General features: G+C 51.5%; 1 protein-coding gene across 4 annotated transcripts in view; it reads left to right on the top strand.

Moving 5' to 3' along the window:
• Positions 1 to 25,968, top strand: part of DNAJC5 (DnaJ heat shock protein family (Hsp40) member C5) — a 31,891-nt gene extending 5,923 nt beyond the window's left edge. For 2 of the 4 annotated variants that reach the window (XM_066384451.1, XM_066384452.1), the window contains exons 2-5: positions 19,897 to 20,014; positions 20,648 to 20,861; positions 21,423 to 21,594; positions 22,051 to 25,968. In XM_066384451.1, coding sequence (XP_066240548.1) covers positions 19,908 to 20,014; positions 20,648 to 20,861; positions 21,423 to 21,594; positions 22,051 to 22,154 — 597 coding nt within the window. In that variant the 5' untranslated portion in view covers positions 19,897 to 19,907 and the 3' untranslated portion in view covers positions 22,155 to 25,968. Of the gene's footprint in view, positions 1 to 15,152; positions 15,174 to 19,896; positions 20,015 to 20,647; positions 20,862 to 21,422; positions 21,595 to 21,680; positions 21,753 to 22,050 lie in introns of those variants that run through there. The other 2 variants (XR_010751492.1, XM_066384453.1) reach the window with 2 other exon arrangements.
• The last annotated feature ends 837 nt before the right edge of the window (positions 25,969 to 26,805 follow it).

A 26,805-nucleotide genomic window follows, 5' to 3' on the forward strand; every position in this document is an offset into this window, starting at 1 on the left:
TTAAAATCTGAGTTTTTATTTTACGGTTGCAGTAAATGTTGCTGTGCCCCTTAAAATAAGAATTTAGTTATATCTTGCTAAGATAAAGAGTAGTGAAGCCTGAAATGAAATAAAGTAACTGTTTAGTTATAAATAAAATAAAAGATTTAGTTTAAATGGACTTTCTTAAATTCATGAAGCCAGTCAGTGTCTCTTACTTATTTATTTATTTTAAAATTTTTTTCTGAAGTGAGAAGCAGAGAGACAGACTCCCGCATGAGCCTGACCAGGATCCACCCGGCATGCCCACTAGGGAGCGATGCTGTGCCCATCTGGGGTGTTGCTCCATTGCAACTGGGACCATTCTAGCTCCTGAGGCAGTGGCCATGGAGCCATCCTCAGTGCCCGGGCCAACTTTGCTCCAGTGGAGCCTTGGCTGCGGGAGGGGAAGAGAGAAACAGAGAAAGGAGAGGGGGAGGGGTAGAGAAGCAGATAGGCACTTCTTCTGTGTGCCCTGGTTGGGATTCGAACCCAGGACTTCCACACGCTGGCCTAATGCTCTACCACTGAGCCAACTTGCCAGGGCCAACATCTCTTTTAAATTAACTGAAAAAGTTGTGTTCTGGATAAAGATTTTTTCTTTTTTTTTTAAAATTTTTTGGTTTTTATTTATTTATTTATTTTTTAGAAGCTGGAAATGGGGAGGCAGTCAGACAGACTCCCGTATGCGCCTGACTGGGATCCATCCGGCACACCCACCAGGGGGCGATGCTCTGCCCATCTTGGGGCGTCACTCTGTTGCGACCAGAGCCATTCTAGTGCCTGAGGCAGAGGCCACAGAGCCATCCTCAGTGTCTGGGCCAACTTTGCTCCAGTGGAGCCTTGGCTGCGGGAGGGGAAGAGAGAGACGGAGAGGAAGGAGAGGGGGAGGGCTGGAGAAGCAGATGGGCAGTTCTCCTGTGTGCCCTGGCTAGGAATCGAACCCGGGACTTCCACACGCCAGGCCGACGCTCTACCACTGAGCCAACCGGCCAGGGCCTGGATAAAGATTTTTACTGGACTGTATTCATCTTAAAATTTGAATCACAAGACTCATCACACAAAGTTTAAGTTTTTTAAGGTAAGTAATGATTCAGTTTCATTTTGAGATGAAACTAGGAAGTCTGTAGTTTAAGGATGATAGTTACCTATGAAGTCTTTCTTAAGTAGTCCCAAGTAAAGTTGCTTCCTGTTTGAAACAGTATGTTTCTCATGAAATTCAGTATGCCTCCCATTCCCCACCCCCTAGTGGGAAACCCTCTCAACCCTAAGTACTGGTTGTGACAGGCATTCCTCACTGTGAATCAGCCGTAATCCCCAGGGCAGCCTTGCCAAGTAGCTGTTATCCAATTTTATAGAAAGAGTTACATATTTCTTAATACAAGGGTGTGGTATTGAAGAACACACACAAATAACAGCATCACACATTAAAATAACAACACACAGGATTTATACCTCTTAAAACGTGGATGTGGTTTCCCTGGCCTTGGGTGCCTGGTGGGTGATCCTAACTAACTGGTACCAGCAGCAACCTTCTCCCACATTCAGCTCTGCCTTTATAAAAACATGCTGGTGGCCCTGGCCTGTTGGCTTCATAGTTGAGTGTTGGCCGGGCGTGTGGACGGACCATGATCAATTTCCGGTCAGGGCACACAGGAGAATCAACCATCTGCTTCTCCACCCCTCCTCCTTCTCTCTTTACTTCTCTCTCTCTCTCTCTCTCCCTCCCTCCCTCTCCTTCCCTCTCCCTCTCTCCCTCTCTCCCCTCTTCCCTTCGGGCAGCCGTGGCTCAGTTGGTTCGAGCTCATTGGCACAGGTGCTGAGGATGGCTCTGTGGAGCCTCCACCTTAGGTGCTAAAAATAGCTCAGTTGTGAGCATGGCCCCAGGTGGGAGAACATTGGCCCCAGACGAGGTTGCTGGTGGCTCCCAGTGTGGGTGCATGTGGGGGTCTGTCTCTTCATCTCCCCCTCTCACTTGGAAAACAAGATGGGGAAAACTACCCATGCCAGGAGTCACCACAGCACACTGCACTGTCTGAGGGCTCTGTCTTGGCGGCTGTGGGCTGTGGTGCAGAGAGGTGTGGATGGTGGGGCACACTTGACCCACTCTGCTCTAGTGTGGGAGAAATACGAAACTTGCATAAGCATCTGTGATTCGCACCTTTTGCTTGTGGCATACTTAAACTGGCCACAGTCAGTGGTGAAGCAGACCTGGGTCAGAGCCACATGCTGCTCCCTGAGTGGCCGGTGGTCTTTGTCCTGGCTTCGATCCAGAGTAACCGTCCAGCTGAAGGACAGCCCGCCTCCTGTCTGTGGTGGTCACAGGCACAGAGCATGTCTCAGTGAGCAGAGCTCAGCCAGCCTCACCTGACCAGGTGGGAGTCCCCTCACGGCTTGGAGAAAGGTCGCCTCTTGTACATCTGAAATGTATGTAGCAGTAACACTCCTGTTCAGGCTGAGAGTTAAATAAATTATAACCAGCTTTACAAGCTCGTATATTTAGTTTTACTTAAATAAGTAAAAGGTTAATAAAGTACATATTCAGATAAAGCTTAACGTACAAGAATGTAAGATCTATTCTTAGGGGTAGGAAGAATTCCCCCGTTTGGACAGCGGTTACTGAGAGTCAGACTGTGCAGTGCTTGTGAGTCAGACTTGGATTTGAGTCACAGCCCTATGGTGCAGCACAGTGACTGTGAGTAGACCCCTCCGTGTGTCTGAGCCTGGTCTTCTCATCTGTAAATTGGGGAGCTCAGTGATAACAGCTGGTGCTCACTGTGGACCTGGCACTGATACACCACATCCCCACTGGACAGAGAGGAGGCGGCATGAGGTGCTTAGTAGCTCACTGAGCCCATGAGCACGGCCAGGTTCCAGACCCCCCCCCATCAGACCAAGTGCCTGTCCAGCAGTCTTCTTGGGAGCATTCATGGAGTCCAACTTTGCTGTCTTCCATTTTGAAGTGTGTGTGTGTGTAACACTCCCTGCTCTCGACACTGGCTCTCCCACAGGTGACCTGCCATGCTGTATACACTTGACTCTTGCTCTGAGACCAGCTTCCGTGGAACAGCTTGACTCTAGTCAGGGCTGTGGGGAGGCAGTCACCATGTGGGAAACAGTGTGGCCCTGGCCAGGGAATCACAGTGCGGGGACGCCTGCTGTTGCCAGCAGGTGCATTACACGGTGTGTCCCTGTTGGAGATGCAGAAGACTTTGAAGCCTCATCTGTGGCATTTTATGAACTCTGGAGTGAGCCCTGTTGGCACCTGTGGTCCCCTTGGTGGGGGCAGTGCCGTAGCTGGGGGGTGTCATTGACGGTCAGTGTCACCTGACGAACTGCTCTGGGCCTGGGGACCCCTAGAATGTTGAAGTAGGTGTTTCAGCCTGTGCTGTGAGACGGCCAGTCTGATTGTGGTCATGGTCCTTTCATGCATTGTGTGAAGTTGTGATCATTTTTACTTTTTATTATTATTATTTTTTTAGGCTGCCCCCTTTTTTTTTTCTTTATTCATTTTTAGAGAGGAGAAAGAGGTAGAGAGAGAGAAGGGGGGAGGAGCTAGAAGCATCAACTCCCATATGTGCCTTGACCAGGCAAGCCCAGGGTTTCAAACCGGCGACCTCAGCATTTCCAGGTCGACGCTTTATTCACTGCGCCACCACAGGTCAGGCTCTTTTTATTATTTTTATTTTATTTTTTTGACAGAGACAGGAAGGAGTCAGAGAGAGGGACAGATACGGACGGACAGACAGACAGGAAGGGAGAGAGATGAGCAGCATCAGTTCTTCGTTGTGGGTCCTTAGTTGTTCACTGATTGCTTTCTCATATGTGCCTTGACGGGGGATGAGGGCTACAGCAGAGCGAGTGACACCTTGCTCAAGCCAGTGACCTCGGGCTTTCGAACCTGGGTCCTCCGCGTCCCAATCCGACGCACCGTCCACTGTGCCACCACCTGATCAGACATGATGGTTTTCAGATGAGGACATTCTCCTGGTGGCGTTCACGAGAGCGGGCTCTGTGCTTGGTCGTCCACAAAGTGTCTCAGGGTTTTCTGGGTCTGCCTGCTGATCCTCGGCTGCACTTCACAGAGAGCCAGGAAGCAGCAGGTAGCTAGTTGGCGTTGAAAGGCACCAGGGACTTTAATATCCTGAGGTTTTAGATATTGTGAGGTTAGAACACCAACAACCAGAAAGCCCTAATGCTCATCACTGTTTGAGAAGTACTTTTTGTCTTCCACTGTCTGGTTTCATGTTTAGATTTAGAAGTAAGGTAAGGTTTTCTGGAAATTTTGGTCATAGAAATGGTTGTGTCCTACCTAGTACCTCTCTCTCTCCTGTTGTGCACAAGTCATCCTTGCTGGTCTCAGTGCTGTGATGGTGGACATGTCACGTGTCTGTTGGCTCTGTTGTGGGGTGAGTGTTCTGGCTCATTTGGGTCCCTTTATACAGGGGTCAGATCTCGTTTATGTCACCCATTCACCTCCCTGCTGTTGACACCTCCGATGACAGTCAGGCCGACAGGGAGGGTGGGGTCAGAGTAGTGGCCCTGTGGCGGGTCAGAGGCCACGGCTTCCCCTCGTGTGTGAGCTCGTACCTGCAGTTCCTTTGCTCGGCTTCCAGCCTTTTCTTTTGACTGACAGTGCCCTAAGCATCCGTTTCTAAAGAAAATCCTCATGGCTTTCTGGACATAAGTTACCAGTACCAGGAAAATTAATTCAACAAACATTTACAAATGCTCTGTTGGGACTTGGGCAGTCGCTCTGTTCACAGTGTTGTCAGGAATGATTTTACAGTTTGGGGCCCCGGGTTCTGGGTGGGGTGCGGCCCTGGGTCGAGGCACCTCTCTTGCTCAGGTGTGTGCTGTGCCCTCAGTGGGCAGGCATGTGGCTTCCTGTGAGGCGTGGGGGCAGAATGCCAGCTTTCTGCCGGTCTGGGAGAGCCGGTGCTCCGGACCAGGCACCGTGCTCCTGGTGGGGAAGTGCTGTAGTTGCTGCTCTGTGATAGGTTTGTTCCTTGGCCTGGGTTTAGTTCACCGCCTCCCTCTGACTTGGAGGATTGGTGGTGATATTGCCCCTAAAGGGATCGTTTTTCTCTTAGTCTCTTTGTTTCGGACTGAGCATCACCGCTGTTTTTATTCTCAGAGTTAAAGGGAAAGGTGAACAACTATTTGGAGGTTCCTGTATTTCCAGTGACTTCCGGAATCGTGTACATTCATTCACTTTAAGATAGGGTGAAGGTACAGGCCGACTGGACACTCGACCTCCTCTCTTCCATGTCGTCCACATTTGTTGACTCTTGGTTATAACTTCACCAGGTGGGATGGGAACACAGGAGGCCTTTGCACTGAGGAGGTGTGGCTCATGGGGTTAACTTATGGCTTTTCAAGCCCTCCTTGTCCTCTTAATGGACGCTTGTATTAAAGTTTTTGTTTTGTTTTTTAAAGATTTTATTATAGTTGATTTTGTGGTGGGGGGAGTGGAAAGTGTCAACTCGCAGTAGTAGCTTCTCGTCTGTGCCTTCACTGGGCGAGCCTGCAGTTCTGAACCAGTGACCAGCAGTCAGCAGTCCAGGTTGAGGCTTGATCCACTGCGCCACCTTAGGTCAGGCTTCATAGTTCTATTTTCCATTGATCTGGAGCTGGGGAGAGCGAGGGAGAACACGATCAACTGGTTGTTTCACTTAGTTGTTCCATTTGTGCACTCATTGATCGAACCTGGGACCTATGGTGCGCTGGGTTGGTGCTTTATCAACGGAGTCACCTGCCCAGTGTCTTAATAGTTGTTATAAGTAGAGTTACCTGTTGATGTATATAAAAGTACCAAAAAACTTGTAGATTTTGTAAAACTTCAGAGACTATGTCAGGTCATATCAGAGGTTTTGCATACAGTGTGCTGAGAGGGGCACAGAATGCAGCTGGCCTGGGACAGCACGGGCCATGAGGAGTGAGACCCCGAGGACTCCCGGCCGCAGCGCTGACCTGGAGCAACGCGGGTCTGGAGGAAACCCTGCATGTTGTGGACCCTGCGCGGTTAGAACCGTGTTGTTCATGGTCAGGGGCTGGGCGTCTGCAGTGTGCCGAGGTGCGCGGGGCCCCGGGACTCAGGCTCCGGGCTGTCTCCCAGCCACAGTAACTCCAGGGGAAGCGGACCACCTGTGGGTGACAGAACTTGAGGAGGAGGTAAAGGACAGTTTGCTTTTGACCTTGGGATTAAGAAGGATTTATTGAACAAAAGGGAAGAAGGAAAACAGTGGATAAGTTCACAAAGATTTGGCTTGTCCAGTTGCATGAACGCTGAGCACCGCTGAGAGGGGCTACTGTGTGTGTGCCGCTAACATGACTGAACCGCGCTCCTACGTGGCTGCCGTGGCAGATTGTGTGTTCTGACCGTAACCGAACGAGTAAGAGCCTGCGTTCACCCAGAGACACCACACAGAGTGGAAAGAAGTATTTATGTGAAGTGTAAGGTATTGTAGGGTACATGGGCCGACCGGCAGTGGTGGGCAGGTACCCCGCAGAGCGCGCGCACACACACACGTGCACACACCACCCCCGCAGCAGTCAGTGCTTGAGGGATGCGAACTCAGGTGATGAGGTGCCATTGTGGCCAGTAGAGGGCGCACACGGGAGTCTGGTCGTCACAGTGGAGAGCAGGAGCGGGCAGCAGTTGGCATCCTCAGCACATCGAGCCTGCCCGGGACCCTGCAGTTCCCTGGGTGGTTCCGCACCCTACAGCTCTTTCTCCTGACCTGTTTGTGCTGAAAGACTAGATTTTATTTTTTTTACTTTTCAGTGTCCCAGACTGATGATGCTTTTGTGAACTGGAGTGAAAACAACGAACTGGAAAAGTAAATCACAAACAAAGTCCAGATTCTTTCTTCTGTTTTACTTTTCAGTAAACACGCAGGGAAATTTACTTTGTGATGTACAGTTCTCTGAGATTTGAGTAGTAGCCCTCACCCTGCTCGGGGCATGCACCGTCCCCTACCCTGGTGTCCACTGTCCTCTCGTTGAGTGTGCCTCTGCAAGGAGCTTTGTACACCCTGGCCAGGTCAGGGCACATGCAGGAACAGATGTTCCTGTCTCTTTCCTACTCTCTCCCTTCCTCTCTCTAAATCAGTCAAATAAATATTTAAAAAGAAAGAAAGAAAGAAAAGAGATGCTGTGTACCTTGAGACTGGCGTCAGACCTGGCCTGGTGTCTCGAGAGTCTCCAGGCCGAGTGGGGACAGCTGTGTCCCTTTTCCTCTGCGAGTCTCCACCGTTCACAAGGATGTATGTTGTTTCTGGGTTTGACAGTTACATGCATTCATCGTCAGGTTTTCCACGTGGACACCATTTTCATTTCTCATAGATAAATGCTTAGGAATGTGATTGCTGGGTCATGTGATATGCCTGTTTTTACTTCGTAAGAAACTTCTAGACTCTTCCAGGGTGGCCGACCCATTCTGCGTCCCCCAGTGGCGTGGGTTCTAGGCTCGGTTCACCCTTACCAGCCCTTGGTGTGGCCAGCCATTTTTTTAAAGCTGTTCTAATAGGTGTGTGGTGCTATCTCATTGTAGTTTTAATTTCTTAAAGGAGAAAAGATGTGAATACCTTCTCCTGTGTGTGTTTGCTGTTGTGTAAGGGTTGGTTCCCTCTTGCTGACCACTCCTGTGCCTCCAGCCATCTGAGCCAGCCTCACCCAGGCGGCATCCGTGCTGGCATTGCCCTCGGGAAGCTCCCACCCCAGGAATTGCTCCGGGATGTTCAGAGCAGCAGCATAATAGCAGGACCTGGGACCGATCCAAACACCCTTCAGTAGAAGAATGGCTGTTAGGTTGTGGTCACTTCACAACATGGAATTTGTCCAGCACTGAAAATGAGTGAATTACAGCTCCATCTATCAATGTGCATGATGGTAGAGACTCACAACTCACAGAAGGCTACACATAGTGTTAGACCATTTCTTAAGCTCAAAGAATTAAAACTAAATAGTGGTTAGGGAGAAACATGAGGTAATCTTTTAAAGCGAGGGAGTCAGCCGGCTGTTGTAAATGGGGAAAATGCAGAGAGCTTTAAGGCTTTACTAATTTTCTAGTTTTTTTTTTGTTGTTTTTTTGTTTGTTTGTTTGTTTGTTTTCTGAAGCCGGAAATGGGGAGAGACAGTCAGACAGACTCCCGCATGCGCCGGACCGGGATCCACCTGGCACGCCCACCAGGGGCGACGCTCTGCCCACCAGGGAGTGATGCTCTGCCCCTCCGGGGCGTCGCTCTGTTGCGACCAGAGCCACTCTAGCGCCTGGGGCAGAGGCCAAGGAGCCATCCCCAGCGCCCAGGCCATCTTTGCTCCAATGGAGCCTTGGCTGTGAGAGGGGAAGAGAGAGAGAGGAAGGAAAGGGGGAGGGTGGAGAAGCAAATGGGCGCTTCTCCTGTGTGCCCTGGCCGGGAATCGAACCCAGGACTTCTACACGCCAGGCCGACGCTCTACCACTGAGTCAACCGGCCAGGGCCCACTAATTTTCTAGTTTTAAATTTATTTATTTATTTTTTACGGAGACAGAGAGTGAGTCAGAGAGAGGGATAGACAGGGACAGACAGACAGGAACGGAGAGAGATGAGAAGCATCAATCATTAGTTTTTCAGTGCTCATTGCAACACCTTAGTTGTTCATTGATTGCTTTCTCATATGTGCCTTGACCACGGGCCTTCAGCAGACCGAGTACCCCTTGCTGGAGCCAGCAACCTTGGGTTCAAGCTGGTGGGCTTTTACTCAAACCAGATGAGCCCGCGCTCAAGCTGGCAACCTCAGGGTCTCGAACCTGGGTCCTCTGCATCCCAGTCCGACGCTCCATCCACTGCGCCACCACCTGGTCAGGCAATTTTCTAGTTTTAAATTGAAGGGTGAGATCATGGTGTTTACTTTTATTTTTATTTTTTCATGGTGTTTATTTTACCACTATACATCATACCTCCACATATATGCCGTGCTCCATGTATTCTTTCCTGTGTGTAAATATTACACAATAAAATATACACTTAACACAGGACAAAAATAGCCTTCCTTCTAAGGTATTTTCAAATGTGTTCTTCCAAAGTTGGCATATGATTTTCTCCCCAACAGAAAGTTACACTCACCTCATTTTATAAAACATTTGCTATGGGCTGTGATCACCTGCAAACACAGGAGTCAGAATGTGCAGCTCTTCCCTGGCGGTCTTGACATCTTCTGAGGGGCTTAGACGTGGCCTGCAGGACGGGTGTGGTGGGTTTACTAGTTTTTGTTTGTTTGTTTTTTATAATTTTTTAAATAATTATTTTATTTTATTTTTTACAGAGACAGAGAGTCAGTGAAAGGAATAGACAGGGACAGACAGACAGGAATGGAGAGATGAGAAGCATCAATCATTAGTTTTTCGTTGTGACACCTTAGTTGTTCATTGATTGCTTTCTCATATGTGCCTTGACTACGGGCCTTCAGCAGACCAAGTAACCCCTTGCTTGAGCCAGCGACCTTGGGTCCAAGCTGGTGAGCTTTTTTTTGCTCAAACCAGATGAGCCTGTGCTCAAGCTGGCAACCTCGGGGTCTCGAACCAGGGTCCTCAGCATCCCAGTCTGACTCTCTATCCACTGCGCCACCGCCTGGTCAGGCAGGTTTACTAGTTTTTTATTCACTGCCAGATGTGCAGCTTTGAGGACAGCGTGGCGCATGGCAGATGCTTCATAAACGTGTGTTGAATAAATGGATGGCACAGACCAGACATATGCTCGAGGCCCAGGACACTGCGCAGAAGGCAGCGGGCTCTGCTGGTGTGTGTGGAGCCAGCAGCCAGGAGGGGTTGCCTAGGGCAGGGTGCTCTGCAGTGCCCCAAGATCTGGGTAGGAGGGAGCAGAGGGGTCGGGGAAGCCTCTGCCCAGGAGGGTCATCTTCCAGGCCCGGCAGGATGTACTGGGAGTGGCTGGCAAAGGGGTGTGATGTGATGCTGCAGCTGGGGGTGTCGGGGAAGCACCCAGGTGGGGTGGTGGTGGGAGCAAAACTGAACCTTAGATCCCCTGGCTGCGGCGTGGGGAGGGGCAGACAGGGCAAGCTGGTGTCTTCCAAGAAACCTCTGCTCACCAGATGCCAGCTGGGGTCTGCCCAACAGTGTGGCAAGTCTCCTGCTCTCTGTAGCAGCTTCACCAGTGTGCAGTGCAGACACCGCCAGTGTGCCCGTGCACTTGTTCTTAAAGACGCAGTGTCGCTCAAGCAGAACCTCTCGGATGGAAGACTGGAAATGAGCCTGTGATGTGCAGTTCTGATGGACCTGGCTGCTCACCAGATCTTGCCCTGGGTCTCAGAAATGCCTTTGGAATTTAATTAAAACAGTTTTAGATATGCCTGGCCTGTGGTGGCGCAGTGGATAAAGCATCTACTGAGAACACTGAGGTCACCAGTTGGAAACCCTGGGCTTGTCCGGTCAGGGCACATGTGGGAGTTAATGCTTCCTGCTCCTCCCTCCCTTTTCTTTCTCTCTCCCCTCACTAAAATGAGTCAAGTCTTAAAAAAATAATTTAAGAAAACCAAAACAGCCTGACCAGGTGGTGGCACAGTGGATAGAGTGTTGGACTGGGATGCGGAGGACCCAGGTTCGAGACCCCGAGGTCACCAACTTGAGTGCAGGATCATTTGGTTTGAGCAAAAGCCCACCAGCTTGAACCCAAGGTCGCTGGGTCCAGCAAGGGGTTACTTGGTCTGCTGTAAGGCCCGTGGTCAAGGCACAGATGAGAAAGCAATCAATGAACAACTAAGGTGTTGCAATGCGCAACGAAAAACTAATGATTGATGCTTCTCATCTCTCTTCGTTCCTGTCTGTCCCTGTCTATCCCTCTCTCTGACTCACTCTCTGTCTCTGTAAAAAAATAAATAAATAAAATTAAAAAAAAAAAAAACCGGCCCTGGCTGGTTGGCTCAGCGGTAGAGCGTCGGCCTGGCGTGCGGGGGACCCGGGTTCAATTCCCAGCAAGGGCACATAGGAGAAGCGCCCATTTGCTTCTCCACCCCCCCCCCCTCCTCTCTGTCTCTCTCTTCCCCTCCTGCAGCCAAGGCTCCATTGGAGCAAAGATGGCCCGGGCGCTGGGGATGGCTCCTTGGCCTCTGCCCCAGGCGCTAGAGTGGCTCTGGTCGCAACAGAGCGACGCCCCGGAGGGGCAGAGCATCGCCCCCTGGTGGGCGTGCCGGGTGGATCCCGGTCGGGCGCATGCGGGAGTCTGTCTGACTGTCTCTCCCCATTTCCAGCTTCGGAAAAATACAAAAAGAAAAAAGAAAAAAGAAAAAAACCCAAAATGTTTAGGTAAAACAAAATGGTGAGGTGTAAACTCCCAGACTTACCACCCCAGGAAGTAAAATACAAAGACATCGGAAAGCATTGGATTCAGTTGAAGACCAGTCATCAGCTCAGCAAAGCAGAGATGTCACTGGGCCTGGAGGCTGGTGGCAGAGGACACCTGCCTTTCCGCCAGGAGGTTCCCTGGCGCTGAGCTTAGTTAGAGCTGTGTGCCTGTGTGCCCGTGCTGGGGAGGCAGAAGGCAATGGTGGGGGCGAGACAGGTGACAAGAAAGAGAGAGAGACCTGTGGGGAGGGGGGTGAGTCAGCAGTAACTAGTTGCAAATGAACGTTCTTCCCAGTTTCAATTTGTGGGGTAATGTTTTTAAGATAATATTTTTGGTGTGTCTTGGGAAAGTGTTTAATTTTTCTAATCATTAAGGTACATCTATTCATTATATAAAAATAGGGAAATAAAGTATTGGGACGGGTAGATTTCAGCAATGAAAACGCTCTCAAAACCTTTATCTGCTGTCGTCGCCCCTGTGCCAGCGTCACCTTTACTCAGATGAAATAAGATCCTCTTGTTTGTGGGTTAAATCTGTCTTTTGGTAACAGGACTATTCCAGCTGAGCGTGGAACTTAAAAGTGCAGGTTGCCTGTAGTGGTTAGATTCCCACTCGAACGCTCACTTTGAAATGTGTGTAGAATTTAAATTTAGTCATTTCTGTATTTGGACAGCATTTATTTCATCTTTTGACTCAAAATATAAAATACCAGTTGAATAGTGTTTGTAGCAGCCACTTTTTTTTTAAAGAGCTAGACAGTATTTTATATTTTACAGTCTGGGGTTCCGGACCTCACAGGAGCCAGCAGACGGATGTGGCCTGCCCAGTGGAAGTGGGTGGAAGCGGGCAGCCTGTCTCAGGAGAGGAAAATGTGCTTTGTTTGATCTTGTTTCTGATTGGCTTTGAGAATAACCTTAGTACAACGGCTGCGCTCTTTTTCTCATGCAGGTAAAATTGTCCTACGGTGAAATGCAGAGCCTAACTCGACATTTCATTGAGTTTGGGTGTATGTGTACACTTGTGAAATTAAGTTGCAGAATATTTCTGCCACCCTAGAAGGTTCTCTTCGAGGGTTCCTCCTGTTCTTAGTCTTTGAATGAGTGGGATCACTTATGTCTTAGTTTGTTACGTTTAACACGGTGTGTTGGGGATTGCTCTCCTTCATGCGTGTGTTGCTGTGTTACCCTTCTTTTTTTTTTTAATTTTTTTATTTTTTTTTTACAGAGACAGAGAGTGAGTCAGAGAGAGGGATAGACAGGGACAGACAGACAGGAACGAAGAGAGATGAGAAGCATCAATCATTAGTTTTTCATTGCGCATTGCAACACCTTAGTTGTTCATTGATTGCTTTCTCACATGTGCCTTGATCGCGGGCCTTCAGCAGACCGAGCAACCCCTTGCTGGAGCCAGCGACCCTGGGTCCAAGCTGGTGAGCTTTGCTCAAACCAGATGAGCCCACACTCAAGCTGGTGACCTCAGAGTCTCGAACCTGGGTCCTTCCGCATCGCAGTCCGACGCTCTATCCACTGTGCCACCACCAGGTCAGGCATGTGTTACCCTTCTTGCTGGTGAGTAGGGTCCTGCATGGAACAGACCAGGTGTCCGGGCCTGCTCTTGGTGGCCGTTATGGTGTTCTGCTGAGAGCTTCTCGTCAGGGGAGGCCTGACAGCTGTGCAGACACAGCAGTGTTGAGTGTATTTGCAATCAGCAGTTGTGTGTGTTTAAAATGAGAAGCAAACCCATGGCCTCTGATGACGGTGCTTACCGTTTGCATGGCCTCTCCTCCTGCAGACCCGGTCTCTCTGCTCTGTCCCCCCTCAGCCCCATGGCTCTCTTCAGCTGTGCTCGTCCCTTATTTTTAGGTCTTTGTGATAAGTTCTCTTAGTCTCTGTTTATCTAAGATGTTCTGTTTTACCTTTGTTTCTGAGAGATGATTTTTTTCTTTTTCTTTTTTAAGGGGTAGAAAAAAAAAATGGGTGAGAGATGATTTTGTTGGAAGTAGAATTCTGGTTTGACAGGTTTTGTTTCAGCACTTTAAGGATGAGCCCCTGCCTTCCATGATTTCCGGTGCAGAGAAGTGTGACTCACACGATTGTTCTCTCTGTGACATGTTTGTTTTTCTGACTACTTTCAAGATTTTCCGTAGCTCTCTGGTTTTCAGCAGTTTGCTATGATGTGAAAGGTTTTCTTTGTATGAATTCTTTACCCTGCAGCCAGGGTGATCTGAAAATAAACAAGGTGCCTGTGCTGCCCTGGTTTCAGGTGTCCTTCCCCGAGGTCAGGCCCCGGTGTCCGTTGTGTGTCCTGCTCAGTGCCTGGTGGGTGGAAGGACTCGGTGGTATTTTTTTATTTTTTTACAGAGACAGAGAGTGAGTCAGAGAGGGATAGACAGGGACAGACAGACAGAAACGGAGAGAGATGAGAAGCATCAATCATTAGTTTTTCATTGCGCGTTGCAACACCTTAGTTGTTCATTGATTGCTTTCTCATATGTGCCTTGACCGCGGGCCTTCAGCAGACCGAGTACCCCTTGCTGGAGCCAGCGACCTTGGGTTCAAGCTGGTGGGCTTTTTCTCAAACCAGATGAGCCCGCGCTCAATCAAGCTGGCGACCTCGGGGTCTTGAACCCGGGTCCTCTGCATCCCAGTCCGATGCTTTATCCACGGTGCCACCGCCTGGTCAGGTTCGGTGGTATTTTTGGTATTTTTTGAATAAGTGATCATGGAGAAGGATGTATGTCACGAGGCAGACTTGTATCTTGTGGGCAAAGTACAAGTCAATCGAAGCCCCAGCAAGACGTGGTGGAAGTGGCCTTTCTTCCTCGGTGCACACGGCAACGGCAGCATGCTGCGTGTTTCTCTGGTGCATGGGGCAGATGGGCTCTTCCTCAAGAACACGCTTCATCTGGTGCAGTCAGCGCTGGACACTGCGGAGTCCGGCTCCTGCGTCTGTGTTCTTTGGTTGTCCCACACGACGTGATAATTTTTCTAGAATTCCAGCTGTGACGGGGGCCAGTGTGTCTGGTGTGCTGGTTGAGCCTGGACCGTGGTCAGCACTGCTTGTCGAGCAGGGTGTCGGGGAGCCTGGAGGACCTCAGACGGTGGGGTGACAATCACCGGGTTCCTTTGCGTTAGCATGTTTTGCGGCTGTTGAATCTGTCTTGCTGTTGTGTGGTTCCTTTTCAAGGATGCGCCAAAGAAAACTGAGTGAACCATGTCTGGAGGAGGAGGAACTGCTGAGGGTGGCTGGGGTTCCGTCGCTGTCACATGGAATTTCCAGAGGTTTTTATATGTGAGCACGGGGGCACTTGCTACCATCTGGCCTAGTTGCTTTGTGTTGCAATAGATTTCTTTGAATTTTGCCCCTTGGACTGAAGATGTACTCTGAGAACATTCCTTGTTGAAGTCGTATAATGTGTGCCTGCATCTTTATTATCTGTGTCACGTTAACGCAACCTCCCCAGTCCATAGTGCATAAACACGTGACCTTAAACATTTCACATGAGAACCGTTAGTCGACCCTCAGGGCAGGGTCACGGCTGCTTCTGGACTCAAACCAGGTTTGCTGGGGCACAGCAGACCTGTCCGCTGCCTGCTCACATTCATGCTCCAGAAGCCCAGTTGGGAACGGGACGCAGCGATGGAGACCCTGTGGCCCACAGGACTGTCTTGCCCTTTGCAGAAGGCTTGCCAGCACCCGCCCTTGAAGAAGAACACCAGGTCTTGGCCAGGTTGCTCAGTGGATAAAGTGTCGACTGACATGCCAGAGGCCACGGATTTGACTCCCAGTCAGAGCAAGTGCGAGAAGCAATCAGTGAGTGAACAACTAAGTGAGACAATGAGATGATGCTTCTCTCTCTCCCTCCCCCTCCCCAAGTCAGTGGGGGAAAAGAGTAACACCAAAGTAAACCTAGGTGGTAAATTCAGTGACTGTGCTGCTCTTTTCTAGTGTCTGACCGCTGGGCTTCGGTAAATGAGGCTTGGGCTGTCCAGACCCATCGCTGCTGTTGGTTGTCTCACGGAATACAAGGAGGGCTAGCGTCTCTCTTTGCTGTTGGTGATGTCAGAGTGTTGTGGAGTTGGGTTGGGAGAGAGTCATGTTAAGATGTTTGCCAGTTCTAGCCTGACCAGGCGGTGGCACAGTAGATAGCGCGTTGGACTGGGACTGGGGGACATGGGTTCGTAACCCCGAAGTCGCAGGTTTGAGCGCGGGCTCATCCGGCTTGAGCCCAAAGTCACTGGCTTGAGCAGGGGTCACTCGCTCTGCTCTGGCCCCCAAAGGCACCTAAGAGAAAGCAATCAGTGAACAACTAAGATGCTGCAATGAAGAATTGATGCTTCTCCTCTCTCTCCCTTCCTGTCTGTCCCTAGCTGTCCCTCTCTCTTATCTCTCTGTCAAAAAAATAAAAAGATGTTTGCCAGTTCTTAGGAAGATTTAGGGTTGGCTAGAGCCTGGCTGACCGGATCCTCCAGCTAGGTCTTTTAGAGTGGCCAGTGGCCAAAACGGAGAGGCCGCAAATGAACAGCTTTCTCTCATGTTCTGATGACAAGGGGCTCTGTGGGGACTGTTTGTTGCAAGAGGGCAGTCAGCACAGGAGGACGAGCTCAGACCCTCGGGGTTCGGACATTGTCAGTGGGCTGAGCAGACCAGAGTTCTAGTTTTTTGACAGCCCAGCACACTCAGGTTACCTCACAGGTGCTTACGACTTAGGCCATCCTGGTTAGGGACCCGGTCTCACTGTAGCCCTAGGCAGTGCCGGCATACCTGGAAACACTCTGTGGTTACCTCACAGGTGCTTATTACTTAGGCCATCCTGGTTAGGGACCCGGTCTCACTGTAGCCCTAGGCAGTGCCGGCATACCTGGAAACACTCTGTGGGAGGTCTTCTGGCTGCTCATTGTCTTGTCATTGTATACAAATGAATCAGACTTATTACAAGCTCAGACAATACAGAAGCATAGAAAAGATTTTAAAAATCAAGCAGGCCTTAGAGCAGGGGTCCCCAAACTTTTTACATAGGGGGCCAGTTCACTGTCCCTCAGACCGTTGGAGGGCCGCCACATACAGTGCTCCTCTCACTGACCACCAATGAAAGAGGTGCCCCTTCCGGAAGTGTGGTGGGGGGCCAGATAAATGGCCTCAGGGGGACCCCTGCCTTAGAGGGTTAGCTTGTTAGCTCAGTAGGTTAAGAGCATTGTCCCGAAACAAGGTTGTGGTTCAGTCCCCTTCAGGGTGGGCACACAGGGGAAGCAAACAAAAAAACGCATGACTGAAGTTCACAGCAGCGAAGATCTGGAAACAGCCCCAGTGTCCCTCAGAGGACCAGTGGATTAAAAAGCTTTGGTACATATATACTACTCAGCCATAAGAAATGATGACATCGGATCATTTACAACAACATGGATGGACCTTGATAGCATTATACTGAGCGAAATAAGTAAATCAGAAAAAAAAAACTAAGAACTATATGATTCCATACATAGGTGGGACATAAAAATGAGACTCAGAGACATGGACAAGAGTGTGGGGGTTATGGGGTGGGGGGGAGGAGAGGGAGGGGGTTGGAGGAAGGGAGGGGCACAAAGAAAACCAGTTAGAAGGTGAAGGAAGAAGTTGGACTTTGGGTGATGGGAATGCAGCATAATCAAATGTCAAAATAAACTAGAGATGATTTCTCTGAACATATGTGCCCTGATTTATCAATGTCACCCCATTAAAATTAATTAGAAAAAGAAAAAAATGCATGACTGAATGGAACAGCAAATGCTTCCCTTCCCCTGCACCTCTCTCTGTCTCTAAAATATCAGTAAAAGTTAAGCCCTGGCTGGATGACTTTGGAGCGTCGTCCCAGAGTGGAGGTTGCTGGTTCGAGTCCCCTGTCCTGGCACATCCAGGAGCAGCTCAATGTTCCTCTCTCTCTCTCTCTCTCTCTCTCTCTCTCTCTCTCTCTCAAAAAAGGAAAAATTTGTGATTATCTCATTTGCTCGGTTAATATAGTGACTTGTATTCATTTACTTTGAAAAGTAAATGAAACTTACATTCCTGCAATAATTTCTACTAGGTTATGATTTGTATAACTTGGGTGTTGCTTTGCATCTGTGTTTGTGAAGGTGTTTTTTTTTGGTACTGTAATGTCTGTCAGGTTTGGGTCTTGGGTATGCTGGCCTCCAGAAACAAGTTTTCTCCCTTTCTGTTTTTGAAAAAGTTTATCTAAAATTGACGTCATTTCTTCCTTGAATATTTAGTTGAAAAATTTTCCGGCCTGGGAACGTTTTCAGTTTCAGATCCAACGGTTTTTAATGGCTGAAGGCTATTTAGATTTTTTATTTTATTCTGTGTTCGTTTGGTAAATTGTATTATTCAAGGTATTTGTCCATTTCTAATTTCTAGTAGAGTTGGTCCTTCCGTTAGTCTTCATGCCTGTGGGATCTGTACTGATGGCCCCTTTTTCTAGGTTGTATTTTTATCAGTCTCACCAGTTATTTGTCAATCTTGTGTTCTCTGCTGTTCATCTGTTATTATTCATTCAAAGTGTTTCCTAATTTCCCTTGTGATTTCTCATTTGAGCTACAGGTCACTAAGAAGTGTGTTGTTAAGTAAGGAAAGACTTGAGGTTTTCCTAGATACCTACTGTCTGGTTTCTAATTTGATTATATGAAGATCAGGGAACCTACTGTGTATTTTAGTCCACTTGAATTTATTGAAACTTCTTTTAAGGTTCAACTTGTGTGTCTCATTGATTTTTAAAAAGTATACTGTAGGTGTCATCTAAGTATCAGTGAGGTCATGGTTCTTCAGATTGTCAGTGCCTAAGGGTTTTAAAACTTTTTTGTTCTGTCAATTTTAATATTTTTAAAAATGTTTATTGAAGCCCTGGCCGTTTGGCTCAGTGGTAGAGCGTTGGCCCGGCATGTGGAAGTCCTGGGGTTCGATTCCCGGCCAGGGCACATAGGAGAAGCGCCCATCTGCTTCTCCACCCTTCCCCTCTCCTTCCTCTCTCTCTCTTCCTCTGTCTCTCTCTCTCTTTCTCTTCACCTCCCACAGCCGAGGCTCCATTGGAGCAAAGTTGGCCTGGGTGCTGAGGATGGCTCCATGACCTTCGCCTCAGGCACTAGAATGGCTCTCACCACAACGGAGCCACAGCCCAGATGGTCAGAGCGTCAACCCCTGGTGGGCGTGCCGGGTCAGGTGCATGCGGGAGTCTGGCTCTCTGCCTCCCTGCTTCTAACCTCAGAAAAATACCCCAAAAACCCCCAAAATAAATAAATAAATACATACATACATGCATAAAAATGTTTATTGATTTTAGTGCGAGAGGAAGGGGGAGAAAGAGACAGTAACACTGATTTTCCTATATGTGCCCTGATGGGGGTTGAACCATCTACCTCTGTGCTCAGGATGATGTTCTAACCAACTGAGTTATCTGGCCAGGGCAGTATTAAGGTTTTTGTAGCTATGGAGTTGTCTATCTCTCCCTTTAATTCTGTATTTATGTATATTCTGAGAGTCGTTTTTTTGTTTGTTTTGTTTTTTCCAAGAGAGACAGACAGGAAATGAGAGAGATGAGAAGCATCAGCTCATAGTTGCAGCACTTGAGTTCATTGATTGCTTTTTCATACCTGCCTTGACGAGGAGTGTGAGGGGCTCTAGCTGAGCCAGTGACCCCTTGCTCAATATGGTGAGCCAGTGCTCAAGCCAGATGAGCCCGCGCTCAAGCCAGCAACCTTGGAGTTTCAAACCTGGATCCTCAGCATCCCAGGTTGACGCTCAGTCCACTGCGCCACCACCTGCTCAAGCTAGAGAGTCTCTGTTTTTAAAGTTTGGTTTTTTGCAGATAGCATATAGCTGGGTCTTGCATTTTTATTCATTCTGACAATTTCTTTATTTTTCTTTTAGCTTTTTAGCCATACCTCTTTGCATTTTCTACTTAGAAGCTGCTTTAGGGGTTACAATAAATCCACTTAATTTTTTTAAGACTTTATTTATTCATGTTGGGGGGGCGAGGGGGGGCAGCAAGAAGCATCAACTCCATGCCTGACCTGTGGTGGCGCAGTGGATAAAGCGTCGACCTGGAAATGCTGAGGTCGCCAGTTCGAAACCCGGGGCTTGCCTGGTCAAGGCACATATGGGAGTTGATGCTTCCTGCTCCTCCCTCCCCCTTCTCTCTCTCTCTCTCTCCTCTCTCTCTTTCTCTGTCTCCCTCTCCTCTCTAAAATGAATAAATAATAATAATAATAAAAAGCATCAACTCCCACATGTGCCTTGACCAGGCAACCCCAGGGTTTTGAGCCGGCGACCTCAGTGTTCCAGGTCAACGCTTTAGCCATTGCACCACCACAGGTCAGGCAAACCTTAATTTTTACAGTTGAGTTTGGGTAGTGGCATTGTAGCCCTCAGCGTGCACAGTTGGAAACTGGTCCTTGCCCAGTGGGACCACTGCCCACACTCTGCTGTGGTTAAATGCCACGTCTGCACACTTTATTTATGCTTTCTGAGGGTTTTTTGTTTTTTGTGGGTTTTTTGTACTTCTTTGTAGACTAGCCTACCATGGCCGACCAGAGACAGCGCTCACTCTCGACCTCTGGGGAATCGCTGTACCATGTTCTCGGACTGGACAAGAACGCAACGTCAGACGACATTAAAAAGTCCTATCGGTAAGGGGCCATGCTCTTGGGGACCTTGGGCCTCGTGGGTGTGATTTGCATTGACCGGGAACCACCGTATGTTTATTTTTTCCTAGCCGAATCAGTATTTAACATCTTTGTATGTGTAGCAAGTTCCCTTATAGCTTAGCATTGTTACAGTAACATTTTTACAGACTGTCTGCTCTGGGGTGAACAGTCTTGCAGGGAAGCAGGTCTGACCCGCCGAACAGGGGGTGCTGGACAGTGACTGATTTGGTTCCACACACTGGTGACAATCTGTTATAGCCTCCCAGCTGAACTTGAACTTAACCTTTACATGCAGTTTCACTGACGAAGCTCTTAAGACATGGCACCATCACTAGCCCTGTGATTACTAAACAGGTGCCTTTATCAGACCTCCTGCCTGTCACTTCATGTTGCAAGTGTGCAGTTAGCCGCTGGGACACTAGAGGTCAGAGTAGGGCTTGTCTTTACACTGTTGCAAGTTTGAAATGATTGCAGAGATTCCTTTTGACCCTGACCATCTCCACTGCGGTGGAGAGAAGGGAAGTAGACGGCCATGGGTCAGTGTTTCTTCCGCTGGCACCTCCACATAGTGGGTGATCGTGAAACACGAGGCCAAGAATTGGGTTTGGTTTGCAGGAAACTGGCTTTGAAATATCACCCTGACAAGAACCCTGACAACCCGGAGGCTGCAGACAAGTTCAAGGAGATCAACAACGCACACGCCATCCTGACGGACGCCACGAAGAGAAACATCTACGACAAATACGGCTCGCTGGGACTCTATGTGGCCGAGCAGTTTGGGGAGGAAAACGTGAACACCTACTTCGTGCTGTCCAGTTGGTGGGCTAAGGTGAGGACGGGCGGGGCTCGCCGTCCGCGTGGTGCGTGCTGAGCTCTCCTGACGGTGTTGCTGGCGGGCAGTCTCCCACTGGCCCCGCAGGAGTGCGGGCGGTCACCTGCCTGTCGCTTGTCAGCGTGACATTCCCCTGCGTTGCCCCCAGTCCTCAGAGAGAGATGGGAAGTCACCGTCATAGGGACAGATTTTTTTTGTTACTGGGGAGACTTGAGTAAAATCTTGAGAAAGTTTGGGCATATTTACTGGTTTTATTTTTTAACATTTGCCTGTATTTATTCAGAGCCCCTGTGACGGGTGGGGACAAAGGGTCTGGCTGAGACGGTGCTGAGCTGTGTGTTGGCAGCCGGTCACGGCCGCCTGTGTAAACCGTTCTTCACGCACCTGGCGCTCCGTCTCCTGCCTCCCTGTCTTGCTCTCCTGACCAGGACGGGACCAGTGCCGGCCTGTCTGCCTGTCGCTCTCGTGGGCGACCACGGGGCAGTGGGCGTGTGTGGGGGTGCCCGGGGGTGGGGCCCTGGTCTGGAGCAGTCCGTCCAGCGCTGCCCTTGCCCCCAGGCCCTGTTTGTCTTCTGCGGGCTCCTCACCTGCTGCTACTGTTGCTGCTGCCTCTGCTGCTGCTTCAACTGCTGCTGCGGGAAGTGCAAGCCCAAGGCCCCCGAGGGCGAGGAGACCGAGTTCTACGTGTCCCCCGAGGACCTGGAGGCGCAGCTGCAGTCGGACGAGCGGGGTGAGTGCGCGCCCGAGGCCTGGCCCGCGTGTGTGGGGCGGCGCCAGAACGGGCCCTCAACGGTGTCCACCTGTCTTGTCAAACAGGAGGGCACTGACACGGTGCCGGGATGTTTGTGTGGCAGCTGGGCCCGTTGAGGTGTGCACGTGGACACGGAGGTAACAGCAGACGCAGAGGGCTGCCCCCACCCGCCACCTGCGGTAGCCGTAGTGCCCGCCCGGGACCACGAGTGGGGCGGGGCCGCGGGCCAGCAGTGGCCTGAGTGATGAGGAAGGTCGTGTGGGGGGGAGGTCAGCAAGTAGCCTCCCCTCCGAGCGCTTGTCCTGCCACCTCTGACCCCAGCACAGCAACCTGGTGACGGAGTGTTGTCGTAGGAGGACGTGTTGATGGGGGCACATAATGCATTTGTGAGGCCACCGTCCTTGTGTGATGAACACGCGTGTGATTGCTTTTCAGAGGCCACAGACACGCCGATTGTCATACAGCCAGCGTCCGCCACAGAGACCACCCAGCTCACAGCTGACTCCCACCCCAGCTACCACACCGACGGGTTCAATTAAGTTCAGGAGAAGCTGTGATTTGTGGATCAATCAGCACCCGGCCACTTCAAACTTAGAATCATGAACTATAGTCACGAAGGTGGGGAGGGTGCCGCTCTGGCTCCGGGGAAGGGGCCCCTCCCGCCTCTGTGCCCGTCTGCCCGCCGACCCCCGACACGTGAAGTGCGTAGCATGCAGTATTTAAAGCAGTTTAGCTACGGTCGCCGTCTTCTGTTCTTTCCTTTTCTAATAGCATGTGTGGGGTTCTGTTCCATGTCTGTCTGTGTTGTGGTCGTGCTGCGGTGTAGCCGCGTGGACCAGGTGGCGGTGCCGCCGTCTGGGGCTGCAGTGAGTCGGCCGTGCGGTGAGGTGTCCCCAGCGGCAGGAGGGCCTGCTCCCTTCCTGGTGGCCCTGGGTCGGTTCAGCGGGGTGGCCACAGGCAGGGCCTCTGGACTCGCCCACCAGCAGGGAGCTGGGTGTGTCCTCCCTGCCCATCACATGCCGGAGGTGTTGGTAGTGCGGGCAGCTGGCGCAGGCTTTGTTCACCGTGTGTGTGGCCATGTGTTGGGCTGTGCCCGAGGGTGAGTGTGTGGTGGGGGCTGTTGGAGGCTCCTGATCCTGAGACCATCTTCTCTGCCTATGTCTGGCCTGAGTCCCCTGTGCTTCAAGTGTACCCCAGGCCACGAGCTGGATTGACAGCCACATCCTAGCAATCTCCCCTTCCCTTCCCTGCATCGCCCTCCACATTCCTCCAGGCCCTAGAGCCTCTTTGAAACATCAGGACATCTGAGCAGCAGCGGCCCAGCTAGTCCTCGACGGTCTGAGAGTCCAAGCTGCTGGTAGCGCCTTGCTGCCCAACCTTCTCTCTGCCTCCAGAGCCCCTGCCCACCCTCTTCCTTCAGCCGCCCCCCCAGACAGAGCGAGACACATCAGGGCCCTGGGGAAGGTCCCACTGGACCAAAAGCACACTCGGGCCTGGGGGGGCTGGGCCCTGGGAGCCCTGGTGCCCTTTGCTTGTTAACCAGCAGCCACATCGGGCCCCTCACTGTGCTGAGGACAGAGCACTTTTTGTGAACTGTTGGAAGTCGGTTCTTGTCTGTCCCCCAGACTGTGGGTGGTGCCCCTGCTGTGGGAGCTGAGATGGGGGCCACGACGTACCAAGCAGCAGAGTCCCTGCTGGGTGTGTGCCCAGCCTCTGAAGGGCTGAGGGCCCTCATGGGCCTGGGTTTGCAGAATGAACCTAAAAGCTGCTGCTGTGTGTCCATGCGTGGCAGAGAGCGAAGGACAAGCTGCAGGAGGCTGGGTGGTGTGGCTCCCTGGTCTGGACGAACTAGAACGTGTTCCTGGATCCTGATCTCACCTGCTGCCCGTGCCTGCCCACCAGGGCCGTGCCAGCTGCTGGCTGGGAAGTGGCTGGAAGGGACGGCAGTGTTGGAACAGAGCTGGTGCGTGGGGGCCTGGCCGCTCTTGCAGGGCAGTACCGGCACCTGGGCAGTTGTTTGGTCCCATTTTGGGGTTTTTTGCTCATTAAAGTGATCATGACATTCAGTGAGAGGGGAACTCTGCACTCTGATGTTAAATTAGAACTAATTTGCTAAAATCAGGCCTCTCCTAAAAGAATACGAAGCTCATTTGTTTGACCCGCCCTGGAGTGAGGGAGGCAGTGAGACCAGGCCGGCTGCCACAGGACGCGGCCTGAGCTGCAGGCCACGGGCTACCCTTAGGATGCTTCTGGAAGTGATTTGGAAATGGAGCTGTTTTCCCCGGAACAACCGAGAACCTAGTTTAAATCTTCGATGTTGGGAAGCCACCCTGTGCCATAGCTGTGCTGTCGCTGCCACCCAGCCCCTGCCCAGTCGAGCCCGTCACGTGTCAGGGGTGCCCGCTAGCTGTCTGCCAGGCACGGAATCCTGCTGGTCCTTCCTGCAGACCGGCGGCTCCCCGGGGCCAGGGTGGCCTGGGAAAGACAGGCAGGTGTCTGTGGAGTTTGTGAAGCTAAGTCAGTCGTGAGGGTGGTGCCGGCTGCCTGCCGGCCCTGAGGGCAGGACCTGTCCGTCCCCTGCTCGCCTGCAGGCACTCACCTGGATTCAGGACAGACCCCACCTGCGCTTCTCTTTCTGCGTGGTCTTTCTCTGGTGAGCCGAGTCGTTGAGTCTGGACAGGTAGTTGTTTGTGTGCTCAGTGAGGGGGACCCTGTGCAGAGCTGGGGCCCCTTGAGCCAGTGCTGGTGTCAGATGGCAGCTACCGTGTGGCCCTGGGGGTTGGGGTCTGTGCATGAGGAAGCCCTGTTTCCCCAAGGGCAGGCTGGCCGCCCCAGGGTGTCCAGCAGCACTGACCTGCGGCCTGTAGGAGGCGGTGCCTGACAGCAGCTGCTGGTGTGCAGGCTTCTGTTCGTCCAGCGATGTGGTCTCGTCTCGTCTTCTTTTCAGCTCTGTTCTCGTTGCAAACTGCTTTAGATATTACCGCTCAGTGTGTGAGCCTTTCCAGCTGTCTGAGCGGCCGTGCAGCCACACCCACTGCGACCTGTTAGGAGCAGCCGGAGAGCAGCTGTGGTTGGGGCAGGCGGCGTCTCCACACTGTCGGCTGCTGGGCATCACTGCCAGGCTCCTGCGTGGGGACGTCCCTGCCGGGACCATTCTCGATGTTCTAACGTAGGCGGTCTGTGTCAGATGAGCTGGGGCCCGAGGAGGGCCCCCCAGTGCCATCGCAGTCTGGGGGGTGCTCACCCTCCCCACTCCAGGCTCTCGGGAGGGGCCCAGGCAGATAGTGGGGGGCTGAGGGAGGGGCAGGTGGTGATGGGTATGAAACAGGTGACTGATCTCATTCCTTTCTCATATTCTGAGCCGTGAACCCATGTGACCCAGGACTGACCTGTTTGTTTTGTTATTTTGGTTGTGAATCTTATCCTGTGGAATTAATTGGCAAAGGCTACGTTTTCACAGTCCTTACCAGCACGGTTGGTGTCGTCTGTGCTGCAGGTGTGGGCAGTGGGTGTGTCTCCGTGTGTGTACATATGTGTATATGTATATATCACGCAACAGTCACGTCTGCTGCTGCCCGGTGGCAAAGCAGCAAGTACAATAAAGTTGGCTCCAAAACGGCCTCTGTTTCTTGGCGAGTCTGGGCAGGAGAAGGGTCCCTGAGGTCCTCTGCTGGGTGCACAGAGGCGGCCATGGCACTGCCATCTGGGCAGCGTTTGTGTGGACAGCTGGGCGTGGCTCCTGAGCCCACTGCAGTGGCCATTGTCAGCTCCTCCAGGGGAGGGTGCCCATCCCTGGGAACCCTCTCATCATGATCACTTGACCCACAGGTGAGTGTCCCTGTGTGACTTCTAGGAGGTGGTAGAAGAGTAGAAACCCTTTTCCTCTTTGGAAACTTTAAAATCAATTTTCTAAGTATCAGATACAATCAGTGACCAAGCTACGTTCTAAACGGGTCTATGTCGGGACCACAGGTCGCCCCGTGAGGGGTTGCGGGGAGCGGCAGGGCCGTGCTGCTGTCCTCCAGGAGGGGACGGGCCCGGGTCCTGTGGGCGCACCTTTGGTAGATTTTGTTTCCCTGGAAGATGGATCCATGCTTCATGCCAAGTGAGGGGAGGCAGTTTGCACTGAAACGTATTGACGTTGTTTTAGACGAAGTGCAATGCGTGGGAAGCATTGTCCGCGCTGGTTCTGTCCTGTAGGTGGACTCGGCCGAGCTGGGCACCTCGGGCCCTGTCTCCACACCTGAGGTCCAGGCTGGAGGGTTCTGATGGCTTCCCGTGGGGATTTCCATCCTGTGTGTCTGGATGTCGACTTACAGATAACTGTTGTAAAATAAATGTTTTCACTGCAGACTAGCTGTGTGTCTTACTTAACAGTGCCTGTGGAATCCTGTTTGCAGGGGCTGAGGGGTCAGCCGACCTTAGGGGTCCCTCCTCAGGCCTGTGGGGACTGGGAATTCACTCCCACGTGCTTGGTCTGAGTGAGGGCAGACGTCCCTCCACTCCGTCTTCTGAACACTGAGACCAGACTGGAGAAGGAAAGGGGCTGTGGGGTCCGTCAGCTGAGGGCAGCTCTCTGGGGACATGACCAGGCAAGCCATTGGCTGCCAGCACGGTCCCATCCCCTTTCCCCTGCTGAGAGGGCCTGTTAGTGACCAGCTGGGTGAGCCAGCTGCTGCTACCTGGAACGGTGGGGAGGGTGTGACCTGGTGCAGGCTGGCGACAAGCTGGGGACCCTCACAGGTGGACCTGTGTTCTGGGCTGACCCTTGGGCAGCTCCATTTGTGTCCACCTTTGGTCCTGGTCACTGCTGTCTCTTCCTCCTGGTCATCTCTAAGCTGTTGGTGACCCAGTGCTCCCGAGGGTATCTCCGGGGAAGGGCCCATCCTCCCACCACACTGATGGCAGGAGGAGAGGTGTCCTTGACCGGGGCATCCGGCCCAGACTCAACCACCTTGGTGCCGTCTCCTCACCGGAGAGAAGCACCATCAGCTCCAGCATGCGGTACAGGCTCTGCCTCCTCACTGCCCCGGGCTTCTCTCTGCATAGGGGCCAGTGAGGGAGGCCACCTGACCCAGGAGCCGTGGGCTATGGCAGCTGCCTCCTGCTGGGGGTCTTCCTCTGTGCCCTTTGTCTTAGCTGAGAGCAAGGCAAAAACATTCTGAAAAAATTAAAGCAGCATAAAAGTAC

The sequence above is a fragment of the Saccopteryx leptura genome, chromosome 5 (assembly GCF_036850995.1).
Source record: "Saccopteryx leptura isolate mSacLep1 chromosome 5, mSacLep1_pri_phased_curated, whole genome shotgun sequence".
NCBI lineage: Eukaryota > Metazoa > Chordata > Mammalia > Chiroptera > Emballonuridae > Saccopteryx > Saccopteryx leptura.